This window comes from Taudactylus pleione, unplaced genomic scaffold, assembly GCF_031769625.1.
Source record: "Taudactylus pleione unplaced genomic scaffold, aTauple2 ptg000571l, whole genome shotgun sequence".
Lineage (NCBI taxonomy): Eukaryota > Metazoa > Chordata > Amphibia > Anura > Myobatrachidae > Taudactylus > Taudactylus pleione.
In genome coordinates, this window is record NW_028284973.1 from 4,502,519 (window position 1) to 4,527,707 (window position 25,189).

Here is a 25,189-nt window from a genome sequence, read left to right on the forward strand (position 1 = left end):
GCCAGGACTACTTATTTTCTCCATAAAATACTGCTTAGTGCCATTCTTCACCACTTGTGCTAATATGCTGATTAGTGCGAACTTAAGTACCCCAAACAGTTTTATTAGGGCTAATCGGGGACTATCACATTGACCCCCAATGTTTCTGCATCTTTTTGGGGGGTTCAGGCAGATTTCCCCTGATTCTGACACCACTTTCCGCCTGTTCTGACTTCACGTGTCTTTGGAATTGAATAGGGCGAATCGCGGGTACGCGCACGATAATTTTCCGCGGCTAAAATACTCGAAAAAAAAGACGAAAGTCCGGCATGCAAAACTTTATCGCGTACACAAAACTAATTGAATACGGGCCTAAGATGGGATAAGTTATTGCAATTGAATTGTCAGTGTGTAATAATTGCCCAACTCTTTGCTGCATTACACATGTTCTAACAGTTTACACGGGGAAAACTTTGCGTGTGTTGGGTAATCTTTTTTATATTTTTTTTTTTCAGATGTCCGTACACACAGCACGATGCACCAGTATACCTGCAGATATATTGGGTATTGGCTGTGCAGCGCAGCCGTTCACAGACATATCGCTGGTACACCCCCGGTGACGTGCCCACGATATAACTGAACGGCCAATACTGTATGTCGGCCAATGTGTACCCAGCATATAAATAACTATAGGACACAAACTTGGGGCTATTTTCCTAATTGAGGGATGAGGATTCAAATAAATGCGCTTTCCAAATTAAGTTGTAGAGGACAGAAAAAATAAAAGGTCAACGTGGACTTTTGGGGAATAAAAGTTGATGTTAGAAAACTAAGGAGGTGTGATTGATCAAAGCAAAAAAAAATAAACTTTAAATATACATATTATATTTCAAGCGACAGTTTATATTTACTTATTGTTTGAAAATATCGGAAAGTACGGCTGGCTTCATTCCATCTGGACGCTGGATCAAACTCAACATTTCCTTTCGGACTGTCTAGAAACCGTCAGTTGTTTTAGCTGGGTTTAAGCCCTTGGGACTGTAGATGAGAATATGTTTTTGTGTTTGAATTTCCTAGTTTCTTTAAGACCATTTCATTTCCACAGCGACTATATAGTAACACAGTAGCTTTGATGGTTCTCTTACGCTTCAATGTCCACCTGAGTGAATAATATTTCAAGGAATTTGTGAACCTCAAAACTAAATTTTCATGTACACACTGTAGGCACATTTCATTTAGTATTACACTGATGCTCCACTATAGCTCCAATGCAAAAAAAAATATGTTACATTTGTTAGAATGCTACCTTCCTATCGCAGAACAGATAATAAATTTAAATTCTGCATTCCCAGGTCATCTTAATGAGATTTGATACAGATCACACAGATCACTGTCATCGCTCCTATGTATGAATCGACTAATACACACAGTTCATTTGTGCTGAAGAAGTCAGCAAGTTTGTCATTCCCACCCGGTTGGCTCCGTTAGAGAAGCTCCTCCCTCCTGACTCGCCCACGAGGAGCACAGCAGTGAAAGAATGATAGACACATTTAAGTATAAACACTTCAGATAAAATATTCAGCTCTGTAATACACTGCCTTTCATGTACGGCTCTGTACTTGCTCTGCAATGTTTCTATGATGATGCCTGCAACCCCTACCTGACTAGAAAATGCACATATTGTATTTTACATAGGGTGGCATCAATATGGTTCACAATTCATTTCATATGTACTACAAGAATAGATGTATAATAAAGTGTTTCACAGCAAAAGCTGGACGCTCGCCTCTGAACCCCCTTGGTAAAAGGTCCTTAATACCATTCGTTTCTGTCTGCTTGCCCACTATGCCTAATATTGTCTACATACTGCCTTATGCACTGGAGGATGGAGAGCGGACATGGGAACGGTAGGGAAAGTAATTCATTTTTGCATAAACACGTCTGGGACCTGATAGAGCACATACTAATATTACAGGAAAAATGGACAACAATTGGAGCAATCATTTCTTAATCAATACTATAGGATGGGTTGTAGCTTTTGGTTGGCCAGGATGGCACTCTCCAGGGTCGAGGGGAAGGGTGTGTCGCATGGCTCAGCCTGCCACAAATTCTAATCAATGGTGGGCTTGTGGCATCCCGATGCATCCAGATGTTGGGAAATGTTTGCCTCAAATTACACCAGACTTGCCTTTTGCTCCTAGTTCCTAGTTCTGGGCTCCATCACAAAACCTCCATGCTGTTGTGGCCCAGAAGTACAGACATAACTGAGTAGAACTTTTGGTTAGTTAGCCCTTCGCTTTGCCAGGGGCACCGGGACCTCTACATAAGGTGCTGTTATCCCTACCCCTGTTACCTGATCAGTGGGCATCACTGTACATGCGCCAAAGACCAGAACAGTGGCCTCTAGATGTTGGAGCAGTTTGCCAGTAAAGTTTAGAAAAGGGCCCGGCAAAACCAATCTAAGCTCCACATATTTTCACTTCTGCCCTTGTTAATGGACTCAGTCCATCCGTAGAGCTTCAGTATTAGTACTACAGAAGTTCATCCATATTGCTTTACTGCAGCAAGATGGCCGACATGACGTGTGTTTGATAGCCCTACAACGATACAGGTAATGAGGGGAAGTACCAGGGGATTGGTGTAATAATTAAGAGGGTGTCCAGAAGTTGAATAACTCTTAAGAGAATCTTTAAAGAGCACTTGTCATGAACACACTATGGAGGAAGCCCCTTTTGAGAGTGTACATGACAATGTTCCTGAGAATGCAGCTGACTGGTAATCAACAAGAGACAGCACAAAGCACAACTGACGGTACAGCATACAGTCTCGTGACTATTACCAGTCTCTTGACTATTACCAGTCTCTTGACTATTCACATTATTGCACCATTCTCAACATCATCCTCAGATGACATTGAGATCCACCTAACATCTCCCCTAAAATGGTACAGTGGTCATCAAAGATCTTTCCATCACAAGTCAGAGAGATCCCCCTGCCCTTTCCATCACATGGCACAGAGATCCACCCTGCCCTTTCCATCACATGACACAGAGATCCAGCCTGCCCTTTCCATCACAGGGCAAAGAGATCAGCCCAGCCCTTTCCATCAGATGGTGCAACAGCTCAGTGCATTGACTTTGTATACTTAGTAGGAAAATGAGGCCGGCAACTTTAGCATTCTACTAGTTTAAAATAAATATATCTACTCCCCTACCCTAGCTTTGGGAAGAATAGCTACAAAACTTTATTTAACAAAGTCAACTAACGAAAATGACCTCTTAATGCAACATCCCCATGACTATAAGAATATTGTTAGTAAACATAATTCCTTGGTTTGTTTCTTCAGGCTTGATATATAATTCTGCACCAATTCCACAAAGTCATGCGACTACCATGTCAACCACAGTCACACAGCACATGAGTGAGCTCTGCATGCTCTGTAAAATCCTCCTCCTCCTCTCTCTGTTATCACATAACATGCTATTGTGTATCATGTCATGTGATACTGTGTCTGTGTGTGTGTGCGTGTCTGATTGTGTGTGTGTGTGTGTGTGTGTGTGTGTCTGGCAGCCATACTTGTCTGTCCTTAAGAGAGATTTCGAAAAAAAAAAAAGATAATGATTTTGTAGAAGGAATGTTAAGAAAAATGACATATGCTTATCTTAGTATTTAAAGGCTACGTGCAATGGGGTACACAAAGCCCCCCACTGATGTCACTGATGCCACTGATGTGAGCATCCAAAATGGTTGCAAACACTGGGTCTCATTCAGACCTGCTCGCAAGCGCTTGAGCGCTCGCAAGCGGGTCAATGTTGGGCCCTGTACATGCGCAGCGGCTGCACTGCACGTGCACAAGCCCCGGAGCAAGAGAGAAATTCTCTCGCTCCGGGACTCACTACAAAATGGACGGCTGTCGATGGTGATCGACAGCTCGCCCCGTTTTGTAGGCGGGGCGGGGGGGGGGTGGCTACACAAACGGAGGCGTTGCCGACTGAATGCCTGCCGTTTGTGGGTGGATCCACTGAGCTTCCGGCTCTATTAGAGCCGAAAGCTCACTGGAGCTTGCGGAAGACGAGAGCCTACCACAAGGGTAACACACAGCCTAGCGAGCGGCCAGGAGGCTGGATCATTTTTTAGATGCGGCCACCCTCATTCAGAGCGAGCGTTCTCATTTTGCGAGCGCCTCTGAATGAGGTCCACTGTGTGTGGACAATGGGTAACAATTCAAATAACAATTAAAAATGAAAAGTAAAAATGCACAATGAAATGAAATTCACATGTGCAGTAACTGAAACAACATAATACAAAGAAACAGCCCTGACAGGAATCACACAGCTGTTAATAGTAACTGACAATTCATCTATTAGCTCCCGACATCGCACACAAGTACTGGACACACAGAAGCATTCTTTAAGGAGGACATGCTGTGCAGATACAACTTACACTGTACTATTCCCTACCGTGAGCCATCCGATGAAACCAATAGTATCCGAAGTCTACGCCCAGGAATGTCAGCCCCCACGTCCACGCAGAATCCCAGGGCAATTCCACCAGCCTGTAGTGGTTCCATACGTAAACATAAGTGGTCACCTCGACTCCTCTGAATGCAACACTGTTTAACAAAGAAAAACATCATTTTTATTAACACATAATAGACCATTTCTAAGCTAGTCATGGTCATGGCTATAACATATATTCCCAATAACAAATTTTATTGTAAACAAGAAAAGCACAAATTCACAGATGTGTGTGTGGAGTGTGCACAGTGTATGTGACAATCTATGGCTCTCCAGCTGCTGTGGAACTACAAGTTCTACTATGCCATGGCAGCCAGTGATTCCATGTGAATCTGCAAGATACATAGGGGCCTATTCATTGTCCCTGATGGACTCGTTACAGATGTGGAAACACTATTTTCCGCATGTATTACGTAATGGGCACATTCAGTATTAGGGGGTTCGATATGGGACCTGGGTCCTGATTCAGACCCGCTCGCTGCCGCAGGCAGCTCGCAGGATCTGTTGGCGTTTTTTTTTTTCATTTTTGTCTCCAGGCTGCTCGCAAAGCTGTGTGTGTCCACCCACAGCTTGTGCAAGTGGGCTGGAGATCGTAGCGATTATCGCGACCCTGGGGTAAAGTCTCGGCTTCCGCAAGCCCGAGTAGGCTCCCTACTCTAATAGAGCAGGAAGTCCACTACTGACATCAGTAGTGATGTCAGTAGGTCCTCCCACAAACGCCAGGCGTTCCTAAGGGAACGCCTGCGTTTGTGCAGTCACCCCCCCCACCCACCTACAAAACAGGGTGAGCTGTCACTCACCATCGACAGCCGCCCCGTCTTGTAGCGAGCCCTGTAGCGACTGAAGCGACTGAGCACACCGGACGCGGCGCATGTGCAGTGGCCAAACATCGAGCCGCTTGTTCCGAGATTTACGCAATTCTGATATTTAAGTTAGTTGCAACATGTTATCAAAAATATATAGAACATAAAAGAGAAACAATAAGAGTAAATATATCACGGTGCACTTAAAGATATAATTAAGATGTTGACCTTATAAGTGCACCGTTATATATACTCTTCTTGTTTCTTTTTTTGTGTTTTATACATGTAAATTCTAGAGTTATCGGTGGCTCCTCAGCGATATAATTACAGACCATTAATAAATATTTAGAAAAATATACTAATTTAGATGTAAGAGTTTGGGTCTATTACACATATATATCTTTCTGAATTATTTATTAATTTATTAACAGTTTCTTATATAGCGCAACAAATTCCGTCTCGCTTTACAATTTGAATTATACTTGTAAAAGACATACATAAGGGTAAGAGGGCCCTGCTCTTAAGCTTACAATCTATAGGGAATTAAGGTACTAATATATATTTAAAACTGATGTGGGACCACAAATAGTTTAATAGATGTTATCAAAAATATTATGTGTGTGTGCTTCTATCATACAAAGGGCCTGATTCAACTTGGATCGCAGTTGCTAATACACACGGAAACGGGCGATTGTTGTGTACTGCGCATCCTAGTGTGCGTGCGTGAACTGGCCACATCGAACGGGACTGCGATCGCAGTGACTATGCAGACCCATCGCAGAGTGATTGACAGGAAGTGCAGTTTGGGGGTGGGGATGGGGGGATGGTCAGGGAAATGCAGTGCGTTTGAACGCCGTTGCATGGGCGTGCATAAATAATCCACTGTGATGCCTTACGCAGCCTGAGCCTCGTAGCGTGCGCTGAAGTTAGCAATTTTTGAGTAAGGTCTGACTGTGCAAGTGTGCGTGAGGCTGTGATCTTACTCGATTGTACCGACGGTTTTGCAGTCTTGAATTAGAATCGCGGTTAAACTGCGTGCGTAATCAGTAATCACAGCTGCATTCACCAATAGCGATCCAAACTGAATCAGGCTCAAAGCCTCACACTGATGTGTTGTTACATGTATATTTTTGCAGTTATAAATGTTGCAAAATGCTAAAAAGTCATCTAAAAGTAACACACAACTCCTAAGGGGATGCAGTTCATTTACCGGCGTCCGGAATGCCGGACGTCAGAATCCCGATGCTGGAAGCCAGACTCTGTACACTAAAGATAGGCATCTAAATAACGATGCCTATCTTTAGCCAGACGACTAAATCCAGATGCCTGGCATCCTGAACGAAGGTAAGCGGGGACTGTTAGCTATTAGCTGCGGGGGGGGGGGGAGGGGGGGTTAGTTTTAGGCACCCCCGGGGGAACTTAAGGTTAGACACCCCTTGGGGAGGGTTAGGCAAGGTGAAGGGGGGTTAGGCGCCACTCAGGGGAGATTAGGGTTACCCCCCCAGGAGGGTTAGGTTTAGGGTACGGGAAGGGGGGGTTAGGGATAGGCATCACCGGGGGCAGGTTAGGGTTTAGGGGGGGAGAGAGGGGAGGGTTAGGGTACTTACTAGCCACAGTCGGGATCCTGATGGTTCGGGCTTCCAGCGTCGATATTTAGTCCGCCGGCAATACATCCGGCGGCATTACATACCGATTTCCTCCTAAGCACTGGCACCTCCTGGACACCCGCACTATTCCTTAATCAGGGAGAGTTCAGCCAGGTATACAATACACAATTATCAGGCCGATCAGCCAAATTGGCTGATCATCCCAATAATTGGATAGTGCGTTTAAAGGAGCGTTAGCTTATAAACGGCTTCAAAACGCTCCTGCAACAGTCACATCGGGAGGTCGGGATCTGGGGTGCTGCACACGTTATGTCATTCCCGACCTCCCGATCCCATTGAAGACATTTCTAGGGAGTACACACTGAGCTAGAAGTTGCTCAGTGTGTACAGGTGCGCACCGATCCGATAATCGCTCTGTTAGATCAGAGTGTTTATTGGATCGGCAGAATTTGTGTGCTAGTGTCTACCCAGCTTTAGTCTCTGCTGCCACCCACAAACTGTGGTACAGATCTATAAATGTGCTCTTTTCACCATTATTAGTCTCAAATATTTTGTCCCTTAACCTAATTCTCCTTTTTTTTTTTTTCATGTATAGTAATTTGGGTAATGTGAGTGCCCTGAATGCCCCAGCAGAGCTCTGAACAGATAATACAGAGATACCCAGCTGTTTCCATCAGATGACAAGATATCTGCCCAGCTGTTCCCATCACAGGCTGAAAGGATGCCTCCAGCTGTTCCTATGACACGGGGCACCTCTTTCCATAAGAGGGCACAAAAATCCTTCTAGCTTTTCAGATGGTGCAGAGATCCACCCATTTGTTCCCATCAGATGGCTCAGAAATCGGCTCAGCTCTTCCCATTGGTGGACAGTGAAATCTGCGCCATTCTTAACATCATCATTAGATGATGTTGAGATCCAACTAACATCTCCCATAAGATGGCACAGAGATCAGCAAAGGTCTGTCCATCAGAGGGCACACCGATCCACCCTGACCTTTCCATCACATGTCACAGAGATCCACCCTGCCCTTTCCATCACATGTCACAGAGATCCACCCTGCCCTTTCCATCACATGGCACAGAGATCCACCCTGCCCTTTCCATCACTTGGCACAGAGATCCACCCTGCCCTTTCCATCACATGGCACAGAGATCCACCCTGCCCTTTCCATCACATGGCACAGAGATCCACCCTGCCCTTTCCATAACATGGCACAGAGATCCACCCTGCCCTTTCCATCCCATGGCACAGATCCACCCTGCCCTTTCCATTACATGGCACAGATTCAACCTGCCCTTTCCATCACATGGCACATAGATTCACCCTGCCCTTTCTATCACATGGCACCGAGACCAGTCCAGCCCTTTCCATGAGATGGCATAGAGATCAACCCTGCCCTTTCCATCAGATGGCACAGACATCAGCCCAGCTCTTTCCATCAGATGGCAGAGAGATGCACCCTGCTCCCTGTTCCCATAAAATAGTTTATAGATAATCTCAGCACTACCATCAGATGGCACTGAGACCCATCCATACTCTTCCTATAAGTCTCTGCATGACACCACAAAATTGCATGTGAACTGCACACATTGTTGCCGGTTCATAAATTATCATTATTAAAAATGATTGTTTTCATATATTCATTCTCCATGTTATATTTCCAGGGGCCAGAAAACCCGTCATCCCCGCTACTTCTTTAGAATATATAAATGTTCCAGTGACCACTAAAAAAAAAGTTTAAGGTAAAGAGAAAGAAGTACAAAGCCTCGTTACCAGATGGAGGTCTGGCTGCACAGATGAAAAGGCCATTTTAATAGTATGGTTTCAATTGTTTTTTTTTTTCATCCTCAGGAGCTGCCATTTGCAACACAAAGTAAAAGCCCCGGTAACTGAAATCTCCTGTTTCCTGCACAGGTGCCAGGCGTTAAACAGACCCTCAATTTACTGCCCTGTCAGTGAGCACAACGGCGCTGACACAAATCCATCTAAGACACGGCCACAGTCAGCAGCCAAGATGGCGGCTCTGTCTCATATTCCCAGCTGCGTTGTTTTCAGAGGAGTGAAGAACTTTACTGCACCAAATGAGATATAGAGGAGGGGAACTTGCCGAGTTCTTAAAGTGTTAAACTCTGTTCCAAACTACGAGACTAAATAAGTATGGTCATAATATAACATGGGCACCCAGGTGCACGGACATTGCCGTTTTGTAGGGAGGTTATAAAATGAGGAGAACATGTGTCACATTTCCCACATTCTCAATGACCTACTGGGTATAAAAACGGGTGAAAAGTTTTCACTGGCTTTTATTTTCCCGTGTCACCCTGTACATGAAGGGATTGCATATGCAGTACGCCAGAGGTAACATTTAGCTAAAGCCCACTTAACAAGGATCATGGTACTGTAGCACGTAATAAATCATAAAATGTGAACTAATGTTTTTAAAAATCAGTTTTTTTCAATATTTAAACGTTTAATAAAATAAATATTTAACATTTTTATCACTCCTAATTTAAAAATTCACTTTATGTATATTATTTGGATTCATTTATAATTAAAATGACAGCGAGTTCTAAGTCAAAACCACTGGATTACCTAAAAGTCCTTTTGACCTTCTAAAGTAATCCCACCAATGATGTCCTTCGGTTTCTAAACCCCTATCCCGAAGCAAAAAACAATGTGGTCTATAGAAGCACTGCACAGATCTCAGGGACCTGTGCAAGCTTCTTTATGTTAATTTGTGGATAAAAAATTAGCATAGTCCCCCTTTCACCCCTAAATTCATAACCAGCACTAGGACTTTAGTAGAAAAATGAGGGAGTGGGGGGGGGGATCAAACAGTGTAGGGTCCCCTTAAAGTTTCCTTTGATCAGCACTAGCCTTTACAAGCCAGGGTGGCGCACTATAACAGGGAAGGGGGCAGTGGATTCCCATGCCATAGTGCTAACCAGCCCTAGGCCAGATAGCAATAAGGCTATTCCCTACACCCCAAGTGAAGTGGGTGTGAGGTTTATGAATACATTATTGTTCTTTATTGGTACGCTAAAAGTCCTGTTAATATCAAATTTAAATGGCTGTCAGGCATGCTGGCATTTGGAGAACCACAAATACCACCATGTTCTGGCACCCCATGCCAGAATGATACAAGACACACGCACAACATGAAAATTACTGGCATGTAAAGCGGGCTGGGCCACAATGACGCGATTCAGAACGAATGCGGCATCGGCCGTCTCAGACCGCCCACTTCACTCAGTAAGTGGGCCCCTGTGGTCATGTATGCACACAGCGAAGGTCATATATACTAGGGGGTTTTTGCTTGTTTTTGTCAGATGCCAATTCACCTACCAGTATGTTTAGTATTGTGAGAGGAGTCCAGAGCATCCTGAGCAACATAAGGCTTAACAGGAGGTTACACAGGAGACAAAAATGGCGGGAAAAGGGTCAGCTTTATTTTAAATGATAAAATTAGAGCGGTATGGTGGCAAAGAAAGAACTGCAGACTGCGTCCACAAACCAAAAAGGCCTAGCTAAGGTCCAACGGCCAACCTATCACCAAAAAATCAAGGCCTAGGTAGGGTCTAACTGTCAGCCCATCACCAACAACTCAAGGCCTAGATAGGGTCTAATTGTCAGCCAATCTCCAACAAATCAAAGGGGTCGATCCAATTAGCTGCGATGATCTCGCCGGTAGCCGAATTCCCGAAATTTTGTTCAGCAAAATTCCGCAAATTTGGGCTCAGAGCGGGCCGCGAAGGGTCCGAGATGCCGTTCCGTTGCCGGCGTTTTAACGCCGTTGCAACGGCAACTCGCACCCTTGGTGGCTAATTGGATCGACCCCACAGTGTCCAAACTCCACTGCCAATAACATACAAAGAGACAACCTGCTGGGACCAGTGGTGCCACTGACCGCAGTAGTGTATAATCAGCCTAACCAGTGTATTGGCGAGCGAATAACACCTAAAAAATTACCAGCAGATGATCACTGCTACCATTCTTTCCCGCCCCCACATCACTTATTTATTTGTTACCAGTTATTTATATAGAGCACACATATTCCGCAGCGCTTTAAGGAGAATATTTGCCCATTCACATCAGTCCCTGCCCCAGTGGAGCTTACAATCTATATTCCCTACCACATGCTCAAACATATACACACTATGGTTAATTTGGTTGGGAGCCAATTAACCTACCTGTATATTTTTTGGTATGTGGGAGGAAACCCACGCAAGCACAGGGAGAATATACAAACTCCACACAGTTATGGGCCATACTGGAAATCTAGCCCTCAACTTTAGTGCTGCGAGGCTGTAATGCTAACCATTACACCGTCTGTGCTGTCCCATCATAAAGCCGGGTGGAAGGGAGGGAATCTCTGAAAGAGAAATAGACTTAACAAAACAAAATAGATAACAATGAAACCACCCATAAGACCACCCCTAAACTAACATCTATGTCAAGCCACACAGAAACAGGGCTGAGTGCTGGAAAGAGTATGTGGCCAGCCTTATGGTTTAAACCTCTCCAGTCATATAAAATGGTTGCGTAATTCTTCACCCTCCATATACTATATGAATAGGGCCATTCTTTTAGACAAGTTTTACTTTCATTTATTTAATACAATGTGCCTCATTTACTAACTAATTTTATCACCTGGAATGCCTTACCACGCACAATAAGACTTAACTCTAGTCTTCAATCCTTCAAGCGTTCCCTGAAAACTCACCTCTTCAGACAAGCTTATCAGATTCCAGAACTGACCACATAACCTTCATAGCTTCCATGTCTTATTACATCCCCTCTCACAGTCCACACATAACCTCACACATTGTCTTTCTTTCACATACTCCTGACATTTGGCCGACATTCCTGTGTGACTGGATCATGCAGCCCACCAAGAAACTGTGCATTCTGGCCGGACCAAATTGCAATATATAGCACCTATCCTTGTGTATCAATGCCTATTCCCTATAGATTGTAAGCTTGCAAGCATGGCCTTCTTACCTATATATCTGTCTGTTATTACCCAGTTTTGTTCTATTAATGCTTACAATTGTAAAGCGCAACGGAATATGCTGCGCTATATAAGAAACTGTTAATAACTAAATAAATCACCAAAACGAGTGATAAATGTCACTGTGTATGATAAATGGTGCTCCAGCCAATCACCTCCCAACTGTCAACTGTTAGAAAAATGACAGTTGGGAGCTGATTGGCTGGAGCACCATTTATCATACACAGTGACATTTATCACTCAATTTGGTGATAAAACTCGTTAGTAAATGGGGGCCAATGTGTGCTGACAGCATTACATATAAACAAGCATTTTTTTTTAAAGCAGATGTATATTGACATTACATAAGTATGGCATGATTTTAGATACACAGGGGTCTATTTACTAAGCAGTGTTAGGAGACAGAGTGAAAAGTGATAAGAAAGTGATAGGATGCCAGCCAATCAGTTCCCAACTGTCATCTCACTGAGCTGATTGGCTGGCAACTTATCACTTTCTTATCACTTTTCACTCTGTCTCCTAACACTGCTTAGTAAATAGACCCCATAGCACCTGATTCAGAGATGTAGGAAATGCAGAAATTTACGCAGATCGAAAGATTGTCAGCCACTGCGCATGCGTATAAAGGCTCATACACACTAGACTAGGGGTGGGCAATAAGAGGCCCCCCAGCTGTTGTAGAACTACACATCCCAGCATGCCCTGCCACAGTTTTTCTATTTGATCATGTGATACCCCGGGATCGGGAGGACGTTGCGTAACTGATTACTGTTGAGTATAGAGTGAGCTTATTCTTCTACGACCCTTTCAGATATTTCTTCACAGTACTGTTGGATAAACTCTTACCACATTCTTCAACCACTTGGGTAAAAGGGAATTGATATTTATTCACTCGGTAACTCGGAGGTTAATGTTACAAGAAAACATTTAGATTTGTTATTACATGCAGTACATTTTGTAACAATGTTCACACAAGAAAATACCCGCCTCCCAATGGGAATTTTATTATGCTGGAACCGCCTGACTTCAATGCTGTTCCACTGTAAAGGAATGATTAAAGCAAGATATGGCACAAACATACAGCAATCCACTCTATATATTCTATAACGGGTAACTTTTCCTAAGCAGCTGCTTCTACTACCGGCCTAATGCCTAGGTTCAGTCTATTAAGGGCTAGCCATTTATATCTGTACGGTGGTGCACTTTAGATGTCTTATTAAAGGGTTGCTTTGCCGACAGTCTTGAATTACACGAACTGAATAGGGTGATAGGGAATTGCTAGTTCCCTGCTGCACTGTTCCTGATCCTTATTAGTTGCAGTCCTGCTCTTTTGGGGGACAAGAATTAGTTTATTTAGTGGGTGTAACGCAGCTCCTAATTTTCACCCTACTTATGGCTACCAACAGAACGATAAGCCCTTTCCGGATGCCAACTTGTATTACTAGTGCTGGTATGGTAGTAAGCCTAGGGCAACATAAGTCTAAATGCTTGCAAGACTTGTGGTAATCTCAGTCCTGTGCCGTCCTGCTGTCCCTGATGCTCCACCATGGGATTAGCTTTAGCTAGCAGAAGGGGAAGAATGCGGAGCCTGTCGACTGGTTACAGTGTAGAGTGATAATTTAATCCTGCTACTTGTAGTTAGTCCCTCATAGAAACATTAGTGGCTTTTTATTAGGAAGTGGCCACTTTATAATCCTCCTCAAGGCTCCTGTCTTATGCACTGCGGGGAGGGATGATTAGTCTTAACAGGGGTGATACTGAGTACCGCTTCCCTCAGCCGCCAGCAGAAAGTAAGGGGTTAATGTCACAGCTCCTGCTTCTCTACTTTAGTCTATAACTGCCTGGGTTAATTGCTTATTAGAGTTGGCGGCGCTGGGGTTAACAGGCACAAGTACTGTCCCTCTTTATGCTAACTGTTCAGTTGTGTCCTGGCAAGGAGGCAGTGGTACTATAATGCAGGGTGGTGTCTTTGTATTTTACTACAGACCTCTCCGGCAGCTGGGCTTGCGATGGGAGGTCACCCCTTGGGAGTCAACGCCTCCGGCACCCTCCTCCCGCCTCCGGACCAGTCTCCGACTCTTGGCCGCCTCCCACTGCCCGCCTCCTTCTCCTGCGGACTCGCCTCCTTCCCCAGCAGTCACCGGACTTCCTGCCGTCACACAGGAGAGTATCCAGACCAGTTTCCAGGCACTTTACGGCCGCGGCTCTCGCTCCCAACCTCCGGTGGGCTTACAGGTCAGTGCGCAGGTCCAGTCGTGTCTGCCCCTCACCACAGTTCCCCCAGCAGTTTCTTATATTTTTCTCATCCGGGTCCTCTTCACGCGCCGGCTTTGCTCCCGCCAGACGCGCGTGCAGCAGGGTAATTATTGGAGTCCCCGAGACAGCACAATATCAGCAACCAGGCTCCCCTCTTAGGTCCAATGGGGAAATCTGGGCCTCGCGCTTCTCTATTACCAATAGACTAAGGTCGGGAACAGTCCATAGTCCCAGAAGGGGTAATTGGGCAGTGTAAACTGATAGGGAATGAGGCATATGAATGCTAATTCACAGTACAAGCAGCGCATCACATATAGTCTAGGCATACCAACCCTACATACGTATATAATAACAGATATTCTTATATAAACAAAGAGCACTTTTATATTATAGGTACCCAACAGGGGTATCCGGACCACTAGGGGTACCACAACCATGCTAAAACTGTTGCAAGGCATGCTGGGATGTGTAGTTCAACAACAAAAGCTGGAGGGCCGTTTATTGCCCACCCCCTGCGCTAGTTGATGTTGTGTATGAACGAGATCGCTGAGCGATTTCCCTTTAACTTTCTGTAGTGCAGGACAAACGATATTGGGTGCACTCTTTAAAGATATCTTTCAGTGAAATCATCCTGCCACATCTCTGAACAGACAATTCTTGCCGATATCGTCAGATTCATTGGCCTGCATGTACAGACGACAAAAGACATAGATAACCCGCGGGAGCGCGCATCATTGGTCGTTCACTGCATACACACTGAGCGATATGAACGATATCGTTATCGTCCATATCGTTCAGAAGAATCGTCTAGTGTGTATGCGGCTTAAGCACGCACATCAATTGTTTTGCGGCTACGCTCGCACAGCGGATTCAATCACAAAGTGAGTGACAGATAGTCAGCGTTTGGGGGAGGTAACGGGGGGTGGTTAGAAAAAGGCAGACGTGCCGGACCGTTTAAACACCATTTTCTGTGCGTGAATACATTAAACCACTGCGCCCTTGCTCGCAGCCCTCCGTGTGTCTGGAGACCCGCTGTGTCTGCGGCATGTTAGACTTACTCAGAATGCTGACGGCCGCCTGAACTGCGTTTGATGTTTCCGGTTTTGTGCGTGAGCGGCGGATGCGAGATGCTTTCAGTGGACGTCTCTAAGTACTGGCCGGTGAGGGACCCATTAGCATATTTTCGCAGCTGCATTCCGTGCAAAATCGCCATTACATTGGTACACAACCTTTGAATAAGCCCCTTAGACCATACTTGGTTTTGTGATAACTCCCTGCCAGCAGGCATGCTGGGACTTGCAGTTCCCCAACAGCCAGAAATGTACAAATTGCCAACCTCTATATTACCATAAATATTATCCAAGCAATTCTTCATTATTAAAATCCCCCATTCATTCCTGAAATTAGTTTATGGTCTGTACAAGAAACCCCCAAACAATCCCACCCTGAATTTATTATATTCTGTCAGGCGTGATTATACTTCCTGCATCGACGCAGTTCAACGAGTAACTTTATGACGGAGAGCATAACCCTGATTAATGGGCTATTAATCTGTAAAAATAATCACTGTAAGCCAGAAATTTGAAAGGATGTGACGGAACGGTTTCTACAAAAGGGGGTGAAATAAAAAATCTAGTCCCTGGGAAAGGATGCAATCAATGGCAAATTAATCTATCAACGGCTGACGATTTTCTCCCTTATTCCTCCTGATGGGCCCGGCTGTAGCCGAAACGTTCTCCTAACAATTTCTGTCAGCCCTGCAAGATTTTCTTCCATACTGAAATTAGTTTGACTGCGGATGAAACCCGAGCTCCAGTCTCTGACAAGACTTCCTCGCACCTTTAATGGAACACACGGAAAAAAAAAAAAAAAATTTCATTTTTTTCAGTACTTTTTGTCTCTTTTTTCCGCCAGCTCTTTCCATTTTCCACAGTTTGTTTCACATAACGAGAAAGGAAAATGTGTTGAATATACAGCTCAACCTTCAGGCTAATTGGTGTTCCCGAAAAAAACAAATGAAGGCCCTCAATTCGTCCGGGTCGCTGTACTGGGCTTTAATAAAAAAAAAAAAAGAGGAAAGACATCGTAGATCGTAGGAGTCATGCGATATGACAAAATATAGCACCTGTGCACTGTTCATCTCCTATGAAATTATTCTCACAGCTAATCAATTATAGAAAAGAAAAAAAATAATAATTGTTTTTATGCAGTTAGTGCAACACACAGAATAAATGCACTTGGTTCCATCCGAGGTAATGAAGTGATATTACACACAGAGTATTTTAATAGCTTCTGCAGTACACCGACTGAGCACATACTTAATCGAGGGTCCACGGTGATTGCCAAGCTGGCTGCCTGAATGAAATATCAGCGTAGTTCTCTTGTGAGGGCTTTTGTGTGAGCCTGCAGGATGAATGTGTTCTGTAGAGCAGGGAGAGACGTATGTGTCAATGAGTCTCTGAAACTCATAGCAGAACTTACTCGGACAAGGCTACAGCGCGTTTTCCACTTTTAATTTCGTTTAAATGTAAAGTATAGAGGATGTCATATTTTTCCGATACTAAAGCCCTGCTTCTCTGCCGGGATGCTTGGGACTTAAGGTTTTTCCCATTATTTTAAGCACAATGCCTGAAATATACCTAATTATATTTTAGTTTTTTCTACGTCTCTTCCCACCCTGGCTCCTGGTGAATATTTCGTGTGCCTCCTTGATAATTTATGTAGGCCACTGCTGTCGCACTGTTGGACTACATCTGGACAGGCCTGCCCTGTAGAAAGTCCTGTGCCAATCTGAGCTCCTTGAGCACTGCCCGAAGCTGAAATTTATATATTTATTGCCAGGTGACTTTCCTGTATCGTCCCCCTTCCTTGATGACCTGTCACCGCTCTGTATACTTACAGACTTGTGTCCTTGGTGAAGAGTATCCACTCCGGAACCCATAGTGGATGACCCTTGTTCAAATGAGTCATCTCCAGCCACCAGGCTAGGGAGAGGCAACTCTGGTGATATGCAACCCATCTAGGATTTGCAGGGACCTGGAGTAGAACTGGGCATAAGCCACCATGTCGAATGTGGCTACCATAGAACCCAGCATCTGCATAGCCAAATGAACTAACACTGTTTGCTTGCAAAGTAGATTGGGCCCTTGATACTGCTACAATCTTGTCCTCTGGTAGATGAATTCTCCGTACCAGAGAGTCCAGCAGTGCCCCCAAGTGCACCATCTGCTGAGTTGGAAAAAAGTGACGACTTATCTTCCCAATTGAATACCCAGCCGTGCTCCTGTAAACAGGCAATGGTCATCCGTAGACGCCATTGTAACTTCTCCTGAGATTGTGCCAATATCAGGAGGTCACCTAGATATGGTAGTATCCTGACTCCTCTGTGATGAGCTATTATCTTGGTAAACACCCGAACGGCTGTGGCTAGACTGAAGGGAAGAGCCTGAACTTGGTAATGTTGCTGATCTACTGCCAACCTGAGAAAGGCTTGGTGGGATCAGAAGATGCGATATGCATCCTGTATATCCAATGAGACCATGAAGTCTCCAGGCTCCATTGCCAGCATAACAGACCCTACAGAATTTGGGCACCTTAATGAATCTGTTACCTTAGATTCAGAATAGGGCGGTGTGACCTTATTGATTAAAACACAAATGCAAATAATAACCCCTTCTCTATTGCGTCACAGGGACTATAACTCCTGATCCCAGGAGGGCCTCAATGGACTCCCGGTAGGCCGAGGCTCTGACCGGGTCTGCAGGAAGGGCCGTGCCCACCAACCTCTGAGGAGGATGCCTCCGGAACGAGAGGGCCTAACTCAGAGAGCCAGCTCTCACACCCAGGCATCTCTAGTAGTCTGATACCAGGCCTGAATGAACTGCAAAAGTCGGCCTCCAATCCGTGCAGGAGTAGGCCCGCCGCTACTGATCTAACTGCCTGCGGAGGGGCTGTAGACAGCAGCATACTCTGACTAGAGTGATCAGTAGAACAATACAACATGAATTCATGGGGGGCATGTACAAAGAAGGACACCGATGCTGTGAAACCCTCGTAGCATGAGGCACTGCAGCCAGAGCCTGTGTTTCTGCAGCTTCTGTCCACTAAGTGCGACCAAATCTGAGACCAAGCGGCCACACAGGTGACTCTAGTGCTGGTGCAGGTGTACCGGAGACATGAAGTAACTGTTACAACAGGACTACACAATCCATCCTAGTTAACAACCTGCTCAGACAAGCCTGCAGCACAGGACTTACACCCCATCAGACAGTAGCCTACCTTCTGGCTTGAAAGCAGGGCGCTTGGACGACCCAGATAGTGGTCTATGGTGAGCTTGCCAAGACCCTAGAAGCCAGAAAACCAGTGTAAATAACAGCTTCCCCCATATGCACAGTTACTATCTCATCCACTGAGAGAAAACTGCTACTCTCTGGTTACTCCCAGAGTCTTGTCCAATCCTCCATAGCTCTGGCCACCCAGGCTACAGCCGCAGCTGGTCTGGTAGTAGCTCTAGCTAAACCCTTAAGTCTTCTATCTGTAACCTCTAGTAAAGAGGATACTGCAGGAATGGATAGTAGAGTGCTCCTGCGCTACATGAGCATCTTTGGGAACTCTCATTTGTTACCCTGGTGAAACAACATGGGTACCGAGAGGTTTATATTCCTGATAGCATAAAAAATGCTTCAGACCCGACATTCGTCAGCACCCAGACTGAGAACAAAATTCTTAATCATCTTCTGACGTCTAAAGATTGGCTCCCTAGACGTCAATGAAACCTCCTCTTCCTCCGTACTGAGGACAGTCTCCGCTCTTTCAGAGAGGAGACATCCACTAGGAACTAATGGTCTTCTTTCACCGAGACAGACCCATTACTCCCTGTACCGGAGTCTGACTCAGCCTCCACATCAGACTCTATAGGCCATGGGTGACGAACCCTATGCCCCTGCTCCCCCGCTACTGATCTAACTGCCTGCAGAGAGGCTATAGACTCTGACTAGAGTGAGCAGTAGAATAAACCCAAAAGGAATTCATGGGGGGCATATTCATAGAATGATACCAATGCTGTGAACCCCTCGTAGCATGAGGCACTGCAGCAGGAGCCCGTGCTTCTGCGGCTTCTGTCCGCTAAGTGCGACAAAACCTGAGATCATGCGGCCACACTGGTGGCTCTAGTGCTGGTGCAGGTGTACCGGAGACATGAAGTAACTGTTACAGCAGTACTACACAATCCATCCTGGTTAACAACCTGCTAATAAAAGCCTGTAGCACAGGACTTACCTGCTCCTTCTTACCTGTACCTTCACACATGACAAATGTATAACTGGTATAAGGTATACAGTATAAATCCAATGTGACTTTCATGAAACATCCCACACACCTTCACAGTGATGAGGAGAAACACAGCGATAATAATACACCTGACAGTTTTGCAAACAGGCAGTGTACACACAGCAGCTAGCATTTATAGTCACATACAGGCAGTGTACACACAGCAGCTAGCGTTTATAGTAGGGGTGAGCGGGTTCGGATTTCTGAAATCCGAACCCCCCCGAGCCCCCCCGATCCGAGTCCGATCCGAATCAGGCTCGACTTTTCCCGCCTGACTCGGATCTGAAATCGAGGCAAAACGTCATCATCCCGCCTTCCGAGTCTCGCGGGTTTTGGATCCTATATAAGGTACCCGCGTCGGCGCCATTTTCTCACTCGGCTGTGGACAGTGAAGAGGGAGGGTGGGAGTTAGGGCTGTGTAGTGTAGTGTAGTGTAGTGCTGCTGTTGTCCACTACTTCAAAGTCCATAGGGGCTGGCTGTGTTGTGCTGCTGTTGTTAATAGGGGCTGTGTCCACTACTTCAAAGTCCATAGGGGCTGGCTGGACTGTGTTGTGCAGTCAGTTCTCCATAGGGGCTGTGTCCACTCCAAAGTCCTGTGCAGTGTCCCAGTCCTAAAGGGGTGCTGTAGTGTTGTCCAGGGGGTGCTCTGTCCATCAGGGGTGCTCCCCCCAAGTGCTAAAAAAATAATATATTTTCTGTGTTTGTGAATTGTGTGCGCAGTAGCCGCACGTGCATCAACAAAGTAGTGCCAAGCGTGCGCCTGTGTCATAAGTAAAGGGCCGGCTGGCTTGACCGTTAAGGGTGCTGTAACCCCCGAAAGTACACTCCAGTCCAAACCAAAAAAAAAATTATTTTCTGTGTTTGTGAATTGTGTGCGCAGTAGCCGCACGTGCATCAACAAAGTAGTGCCAAGCGTGCGCCTGTGTCATAAGTAAAGGGCCGGCTGGCTTGACCGTTAAGGGTGCTGTAACCCCCGAAAGTACACTCCAGTCCAAACAAAAAAAAATATATTTTCTGTGTTTGTGAATTGTGTGCGCAGTAGCCGCACGTGCATCAACAAAGTAGTGCCAAGCGTGCGCCTGTGTCATAAGTAAAGGGCCGGCTGGCTTGACCGTTAAGGGTGCTGTAACCCCCGAAAGTACACTCCAGTCCAAACCAAAAAAAAAATTATTTTCTGTGTTTGTGAATTGTGTGCGCAGTAGCCGCACGTGCATCAACAAAGTAGTGCCAAGCGTGCGCCTGTGTCATAAGTAAAGGGCCGGCTGGCTTGACCGTTAAGGGTGCTGTAACCCCCGAAAGTACACTCCAGTCCAAACCAAAAAAAAAATTATTTTCTGTGTTTGTGAATTGTGTGCGCAGTAGCCGCACGTGCATCAACAAAGTAGTGCCAAGCGTGCGCCTGTGTCATAAGTAAAGGGCCGGCTGGCTTGACCGTTAAAGGGTGCTGTAACCCCCAAAGTACACTCCAGTCCAAACCAAAAAAAAAATTATTTTCTGTGTTTGTGAATTGTGTGTGCAGTAGCCGCACGTGCATCAACAAAGTAGTGCCAAGCGTGCGCCTGTGTCATAAGTAAAGGGCCGGCTGGCTTGACCGTTAAAGGGTGCTGTAACCCCCGAAAGTACACTCCAGTCCAAACCAAAAAAAAAATTATTTTCTGTGTTTGTGAATTGTGTGCGCAGTAGCCGCACGTGCATCAACAAAGTAGTGCCAAGCGTGCGCCTGTGTCATAAGTAAAGGGCAGGCTGGCTTGACCGTTAAAGGGTGCTGTAACCCCCGAAAGTACAGTCCAGTCCAAACCAAAAAAAAAATTATTTTCTGTGTTTGTGAATTGTGTGCGCAGTAGCCGCACGTGCATCAACAAAGTAGTGCCAAGCGTGCGCCTGTGTCATAAGTAAAGGGCCGGCTGGCTTGACCGTTAAAGGGTTCTGTAACCCCCAAAGTACACTCCAAACCAAAAAAATATATATTTTCTGTGTTTGTGACTTGTGTGCACTGTGGCTGCACGTGCATCAACAAAGGAGCAGCGCCAAGCGTGCGCCTGTGTCCCATAAGTAAAAAGCCGGCTGGCTCATTTCTTAAAGGGTGGTGTAACCCACAAAGTGCACTACTCTCCAGCAAAAATAAAAAAATATTTTCTGTGTTTGTGTGCGCTTTAGCCGCACGTATATATATCAATATAACATAAATGGAGGACCAAACTTTCTCCGATAAAAATAAAATAGGGAAAGATCAAGAACCACTTCCTCCTAGTGCTGTTGCTGCTGCTGGGAGTTGTTCATCATCCCAGAGAGGAAGTAGGAACATCACTACTTTTACTAAACAATTGACCCTCCAACAGTCCATAGCGATGAGGATGAAGTACGACAGCAGTCATCCTGAAGCAAAACGTATAACTGAGGCCTTGACTGCTATGTTGGTGTTAGACGTGCGTCCGGTATCCGACATTAGTGCAGTGGGATTTAGACAATTGATGGAGGTAGTGTGTCCTCGGTTCCAAATCCCGTCTAGATTCCACCTGCATCCTCAAAGCAGCAGCGACAAGCGTGCGTCTGTCTGTTAAAGGGTGGTGACACCCTCAAAGTGTGCTACACAAACAATTAAAATATTGTTCTTTTTTTTCTGTCTTTGTGAATTGTGTGGGCTGTAGCCGCACCTGCATCCTTAAAGCAGCAGCGACAAGCGTGCGTCTGTCTGTTAAAGGGTGGTGTAACTCTCAAAGTGCTCCAAAAAATAAAAAACTATTTTTTTAATGTGTTTGTGACTTGTGTGCGATGTAGCCGCACTTGCATCCTCAAAGCAGCTGCGACAAGCGTGCGTCTGTCTGTTAAAGGGTGGTGACACCCTCAAAGTGTGCTACACAAACAATAAAAATATCTTCTTCTTTTTTCTGTCTTTGTGAATTGTGTGGGCTGTAGCCGCACCTGCATCCTTAAAGCAGCAGCGTCAAGCGTGCGTCTGTCTGTTAAAGGGTGGTGACACCCTCAAAGTGTGCTACACAAACAATTAAAATATTGTTTTTTTTTTTTGGTCTTTGTGAAATGTGTGGGCTGTAGCCGCACCTGCATCCTTAAAGCAGCAGCGACAAGCGTGCGTCTGTCTGTTAAAGGGTGGTGACACCTCAAAGTGTTCTACACAAACAATTAAAATATTGTTCTTTTTTTTTCGGTCTTTGTGAAATGTGTGGGCTGTAGCCGCACCTGCATCCTTAAAGCAGCAGCGACAAGCGTGCGTCTGTCTGTTAAAGGGTGGTGTAACTCTCAAAGTGCTCCAAAAAATAAAAAACTATTTTTTTAATGTGTTTGTGACTTGTGTGCGATGTAGCCGCACTTGCATCCTCAAAGCAGCAGCGACAAGCGTGCGTCTGTCTGTTAAAGGGTGGTGACACCCTCAAAGTGTGCTACACAAACAATAAAAATATTCTTCTTTTTTCTGTCTTTGTGAATTGTGTGGGCTGTAGCCGCACCTGCATCCTTAAAGCAGCAGCGACAAGCGTGCGTCTGTCTGTTAAAGGGTGGTGACACCCTCAAAGTGTGCTACACAAACAATTAAAATATTCTTCTTCTTTTTTCTGTCTTTGTGAATTGTGTGGGCTGTAGCCGCACTTGCATCCTTAAAGCAGCAGCGACAAGCGTGCGTCTGTCTGTTAAAGGGTGGTGTAACTCTCAAAGTGCTCCAAAAAATAAAAAACTATTTTTTTAATGTGTTTGTGACTTGTGTGCGATGTAGCCGCACTTGCATCCTCAAAGCAGCAGCGACAAGCGTGCGTCTGTCTGTTAAAGGGTGGTGACACCCTCAAAGTGTGCTACACAAACAATAAAAATATTCTTCTTTTTTCTGTCTTTGTGAATTGTGTGGGCTGTAGCCGCACCTGCATCCTTAAAGCAGCAGCGACAAGCGTGCGTCTGTCTGTTAAAGGGTGGTGACACCCTCAAAGTGTGCTACACAAACAATTAAAATATTCTTCTTCTTTTTTCTGTCTTTGTGAATTGTGTGGGCTGTAGCCGCACTTGCATCCTCAAAGCAGCAGCGACAAGCGTGCGTCTGTCTGTTAAAGGGTGGTGTAACCCTCAAAGTGTGCTCCACAAACAATAAAAATATTCTTTTTTTTTTTCTGTCTTTGTGAATTGTGTGGGCTGTAGCCGCACTTGAATCCTCAAAGCAGCAGCGACAAGCGTGCGTCTGTCTGTTAAAGGATTACATCGGTGACAGCATCCAAGTAGGCATGTCAGACAGTCCATACCTGTACTGGCAGGAAAAAGAAGCAATTTGGAGGTCCCTGTACAAACTGGCTCTATTTTACCTGAGTTGCCCCCCCTCCAGTGTGTACTCCGAAAGAGTGTTTAGTGCAGCCGGGAACCTTGTCAGCGAAAGGCGTAGGAGGTTGCTTCCACAAAATGTGGAGAAGATGATGTTCATAAAATTAATTATCAACTCTTCCAGGGAGACCAGCCTCCAGAACGTACAGAGGGACCTGTGGTTCCAGCAGGGACGAATTAATACTCTGTGAGGATGAGGATGTACACACTGAAGAGGGTGAGGAATCGGTGGATGAGGAGGATGAGGATGACATCTTGCCTCCGTAGAGCCAGTTTGTGCAGGGACAGATAAATTGCCAGCTTGTTTTGTGGGGGCCCAAACGAACCAATCATTTCAGCCACAGTTGTGTGGCAGACCCTGGCGCTGAAATGATTGGTTTGTTAAAGTGTGCATGTCCTGTTTATACAACATAAGGGTGGGTGGGAGGGCCCAAGGACAATTCCATCTTGCACCTCTTTTTTTTCTTTGCATTATGTACAGTTTGGGGCCTAGTTTTTCAATGCCATCCTGTCTGCCACTGCAGTTTCAAGCCTAGATGGGTCACGTGTTTGTGCCGCCCACTCGTGTCGCTTAGCATAGTCATCCAGCTACCTCGGTGCAACCTTTTGGACATAAAAACACTATTGTGAGGTGTGAGGTATTCAGAATAGACTGGAAATGAGTGGAAATTAAGGTTATTGAGGTTAATAATAGCATAGGAGCAGAAAAACCTACAAATTCTGTGATTTTAGCTGTTTTTATGCTTTTTTTCAAAAAAATACAGATCCAAAACACAAAACCCAGAACCCAAAACACGGAAGGGTGGTTTTGGCAAAACCAATCCAGATCCAAAACACGAAGAAAGATCCAGATCCAAAACCAAAACACAAAACACGAAAAGTGGCCGGTGCACACCCCTAGTTTATAGTCACATACAGGCAGTGTACACACAGCAGCTAGCGTTTATAGTCACATACAGGCAGTGTACGCACAGTAGCTAGCGTTTATAATTACATACAGGCAGTGTACACACAGCAGCTAGCGTTTATAGTCACATACAGGCAGTGTACACACGGCAGGTAGCGTTTATAGTCACATACAGGCAGTGTACACACAGCAGCTAGCGTTTATAGTCACATACAGGCAGTGTACACACAGCAGCTAGCGTTTATAGTCACATACAGGCAGTGTACACACAGCAGCTAGCGTTTATAGTCACATACAGGCAGTGTACACACAGCAGCTAGCGTTTATAGTCACATACAGGCAGCGTACACACAGCAGCTAGCGTTTATAGTCACATACAGGCAGCGTACACACAGCAGCTAGCGTTTATATCACATACAGGCAGCGTACACACAGCAGCTAGCGTTTATATCACATACAGGC

At 45.3% G+C, this 25,189-nt stretch overlaps 1 protein-coding gene across 2 annotated transcripts in view; it reads right to left on the reverse strand.

The window, feature by feature from the left end:
* The window catches only part of AGMO (alkylglycerol monooxygenase), a 289,406-nt gene that overhangs the window by 236,068 nt on the left and 28,149 nt on the right, over positions 1 to 25,189 (reverse strand). For both annotated transcript variants that reach the window (XM_088453145.1, XM_088453144.1), the window contains exon 4: positions 4,440 to 4,591. In XM_088453145.1, the coding sequence (XP_088309271.1) occupies positions 4,440 to 4,591 (152 nt within the window). The remainder of the gene's footprint in view (positions 1 to 4,439; positions 4,592 to 25,189) is intronic.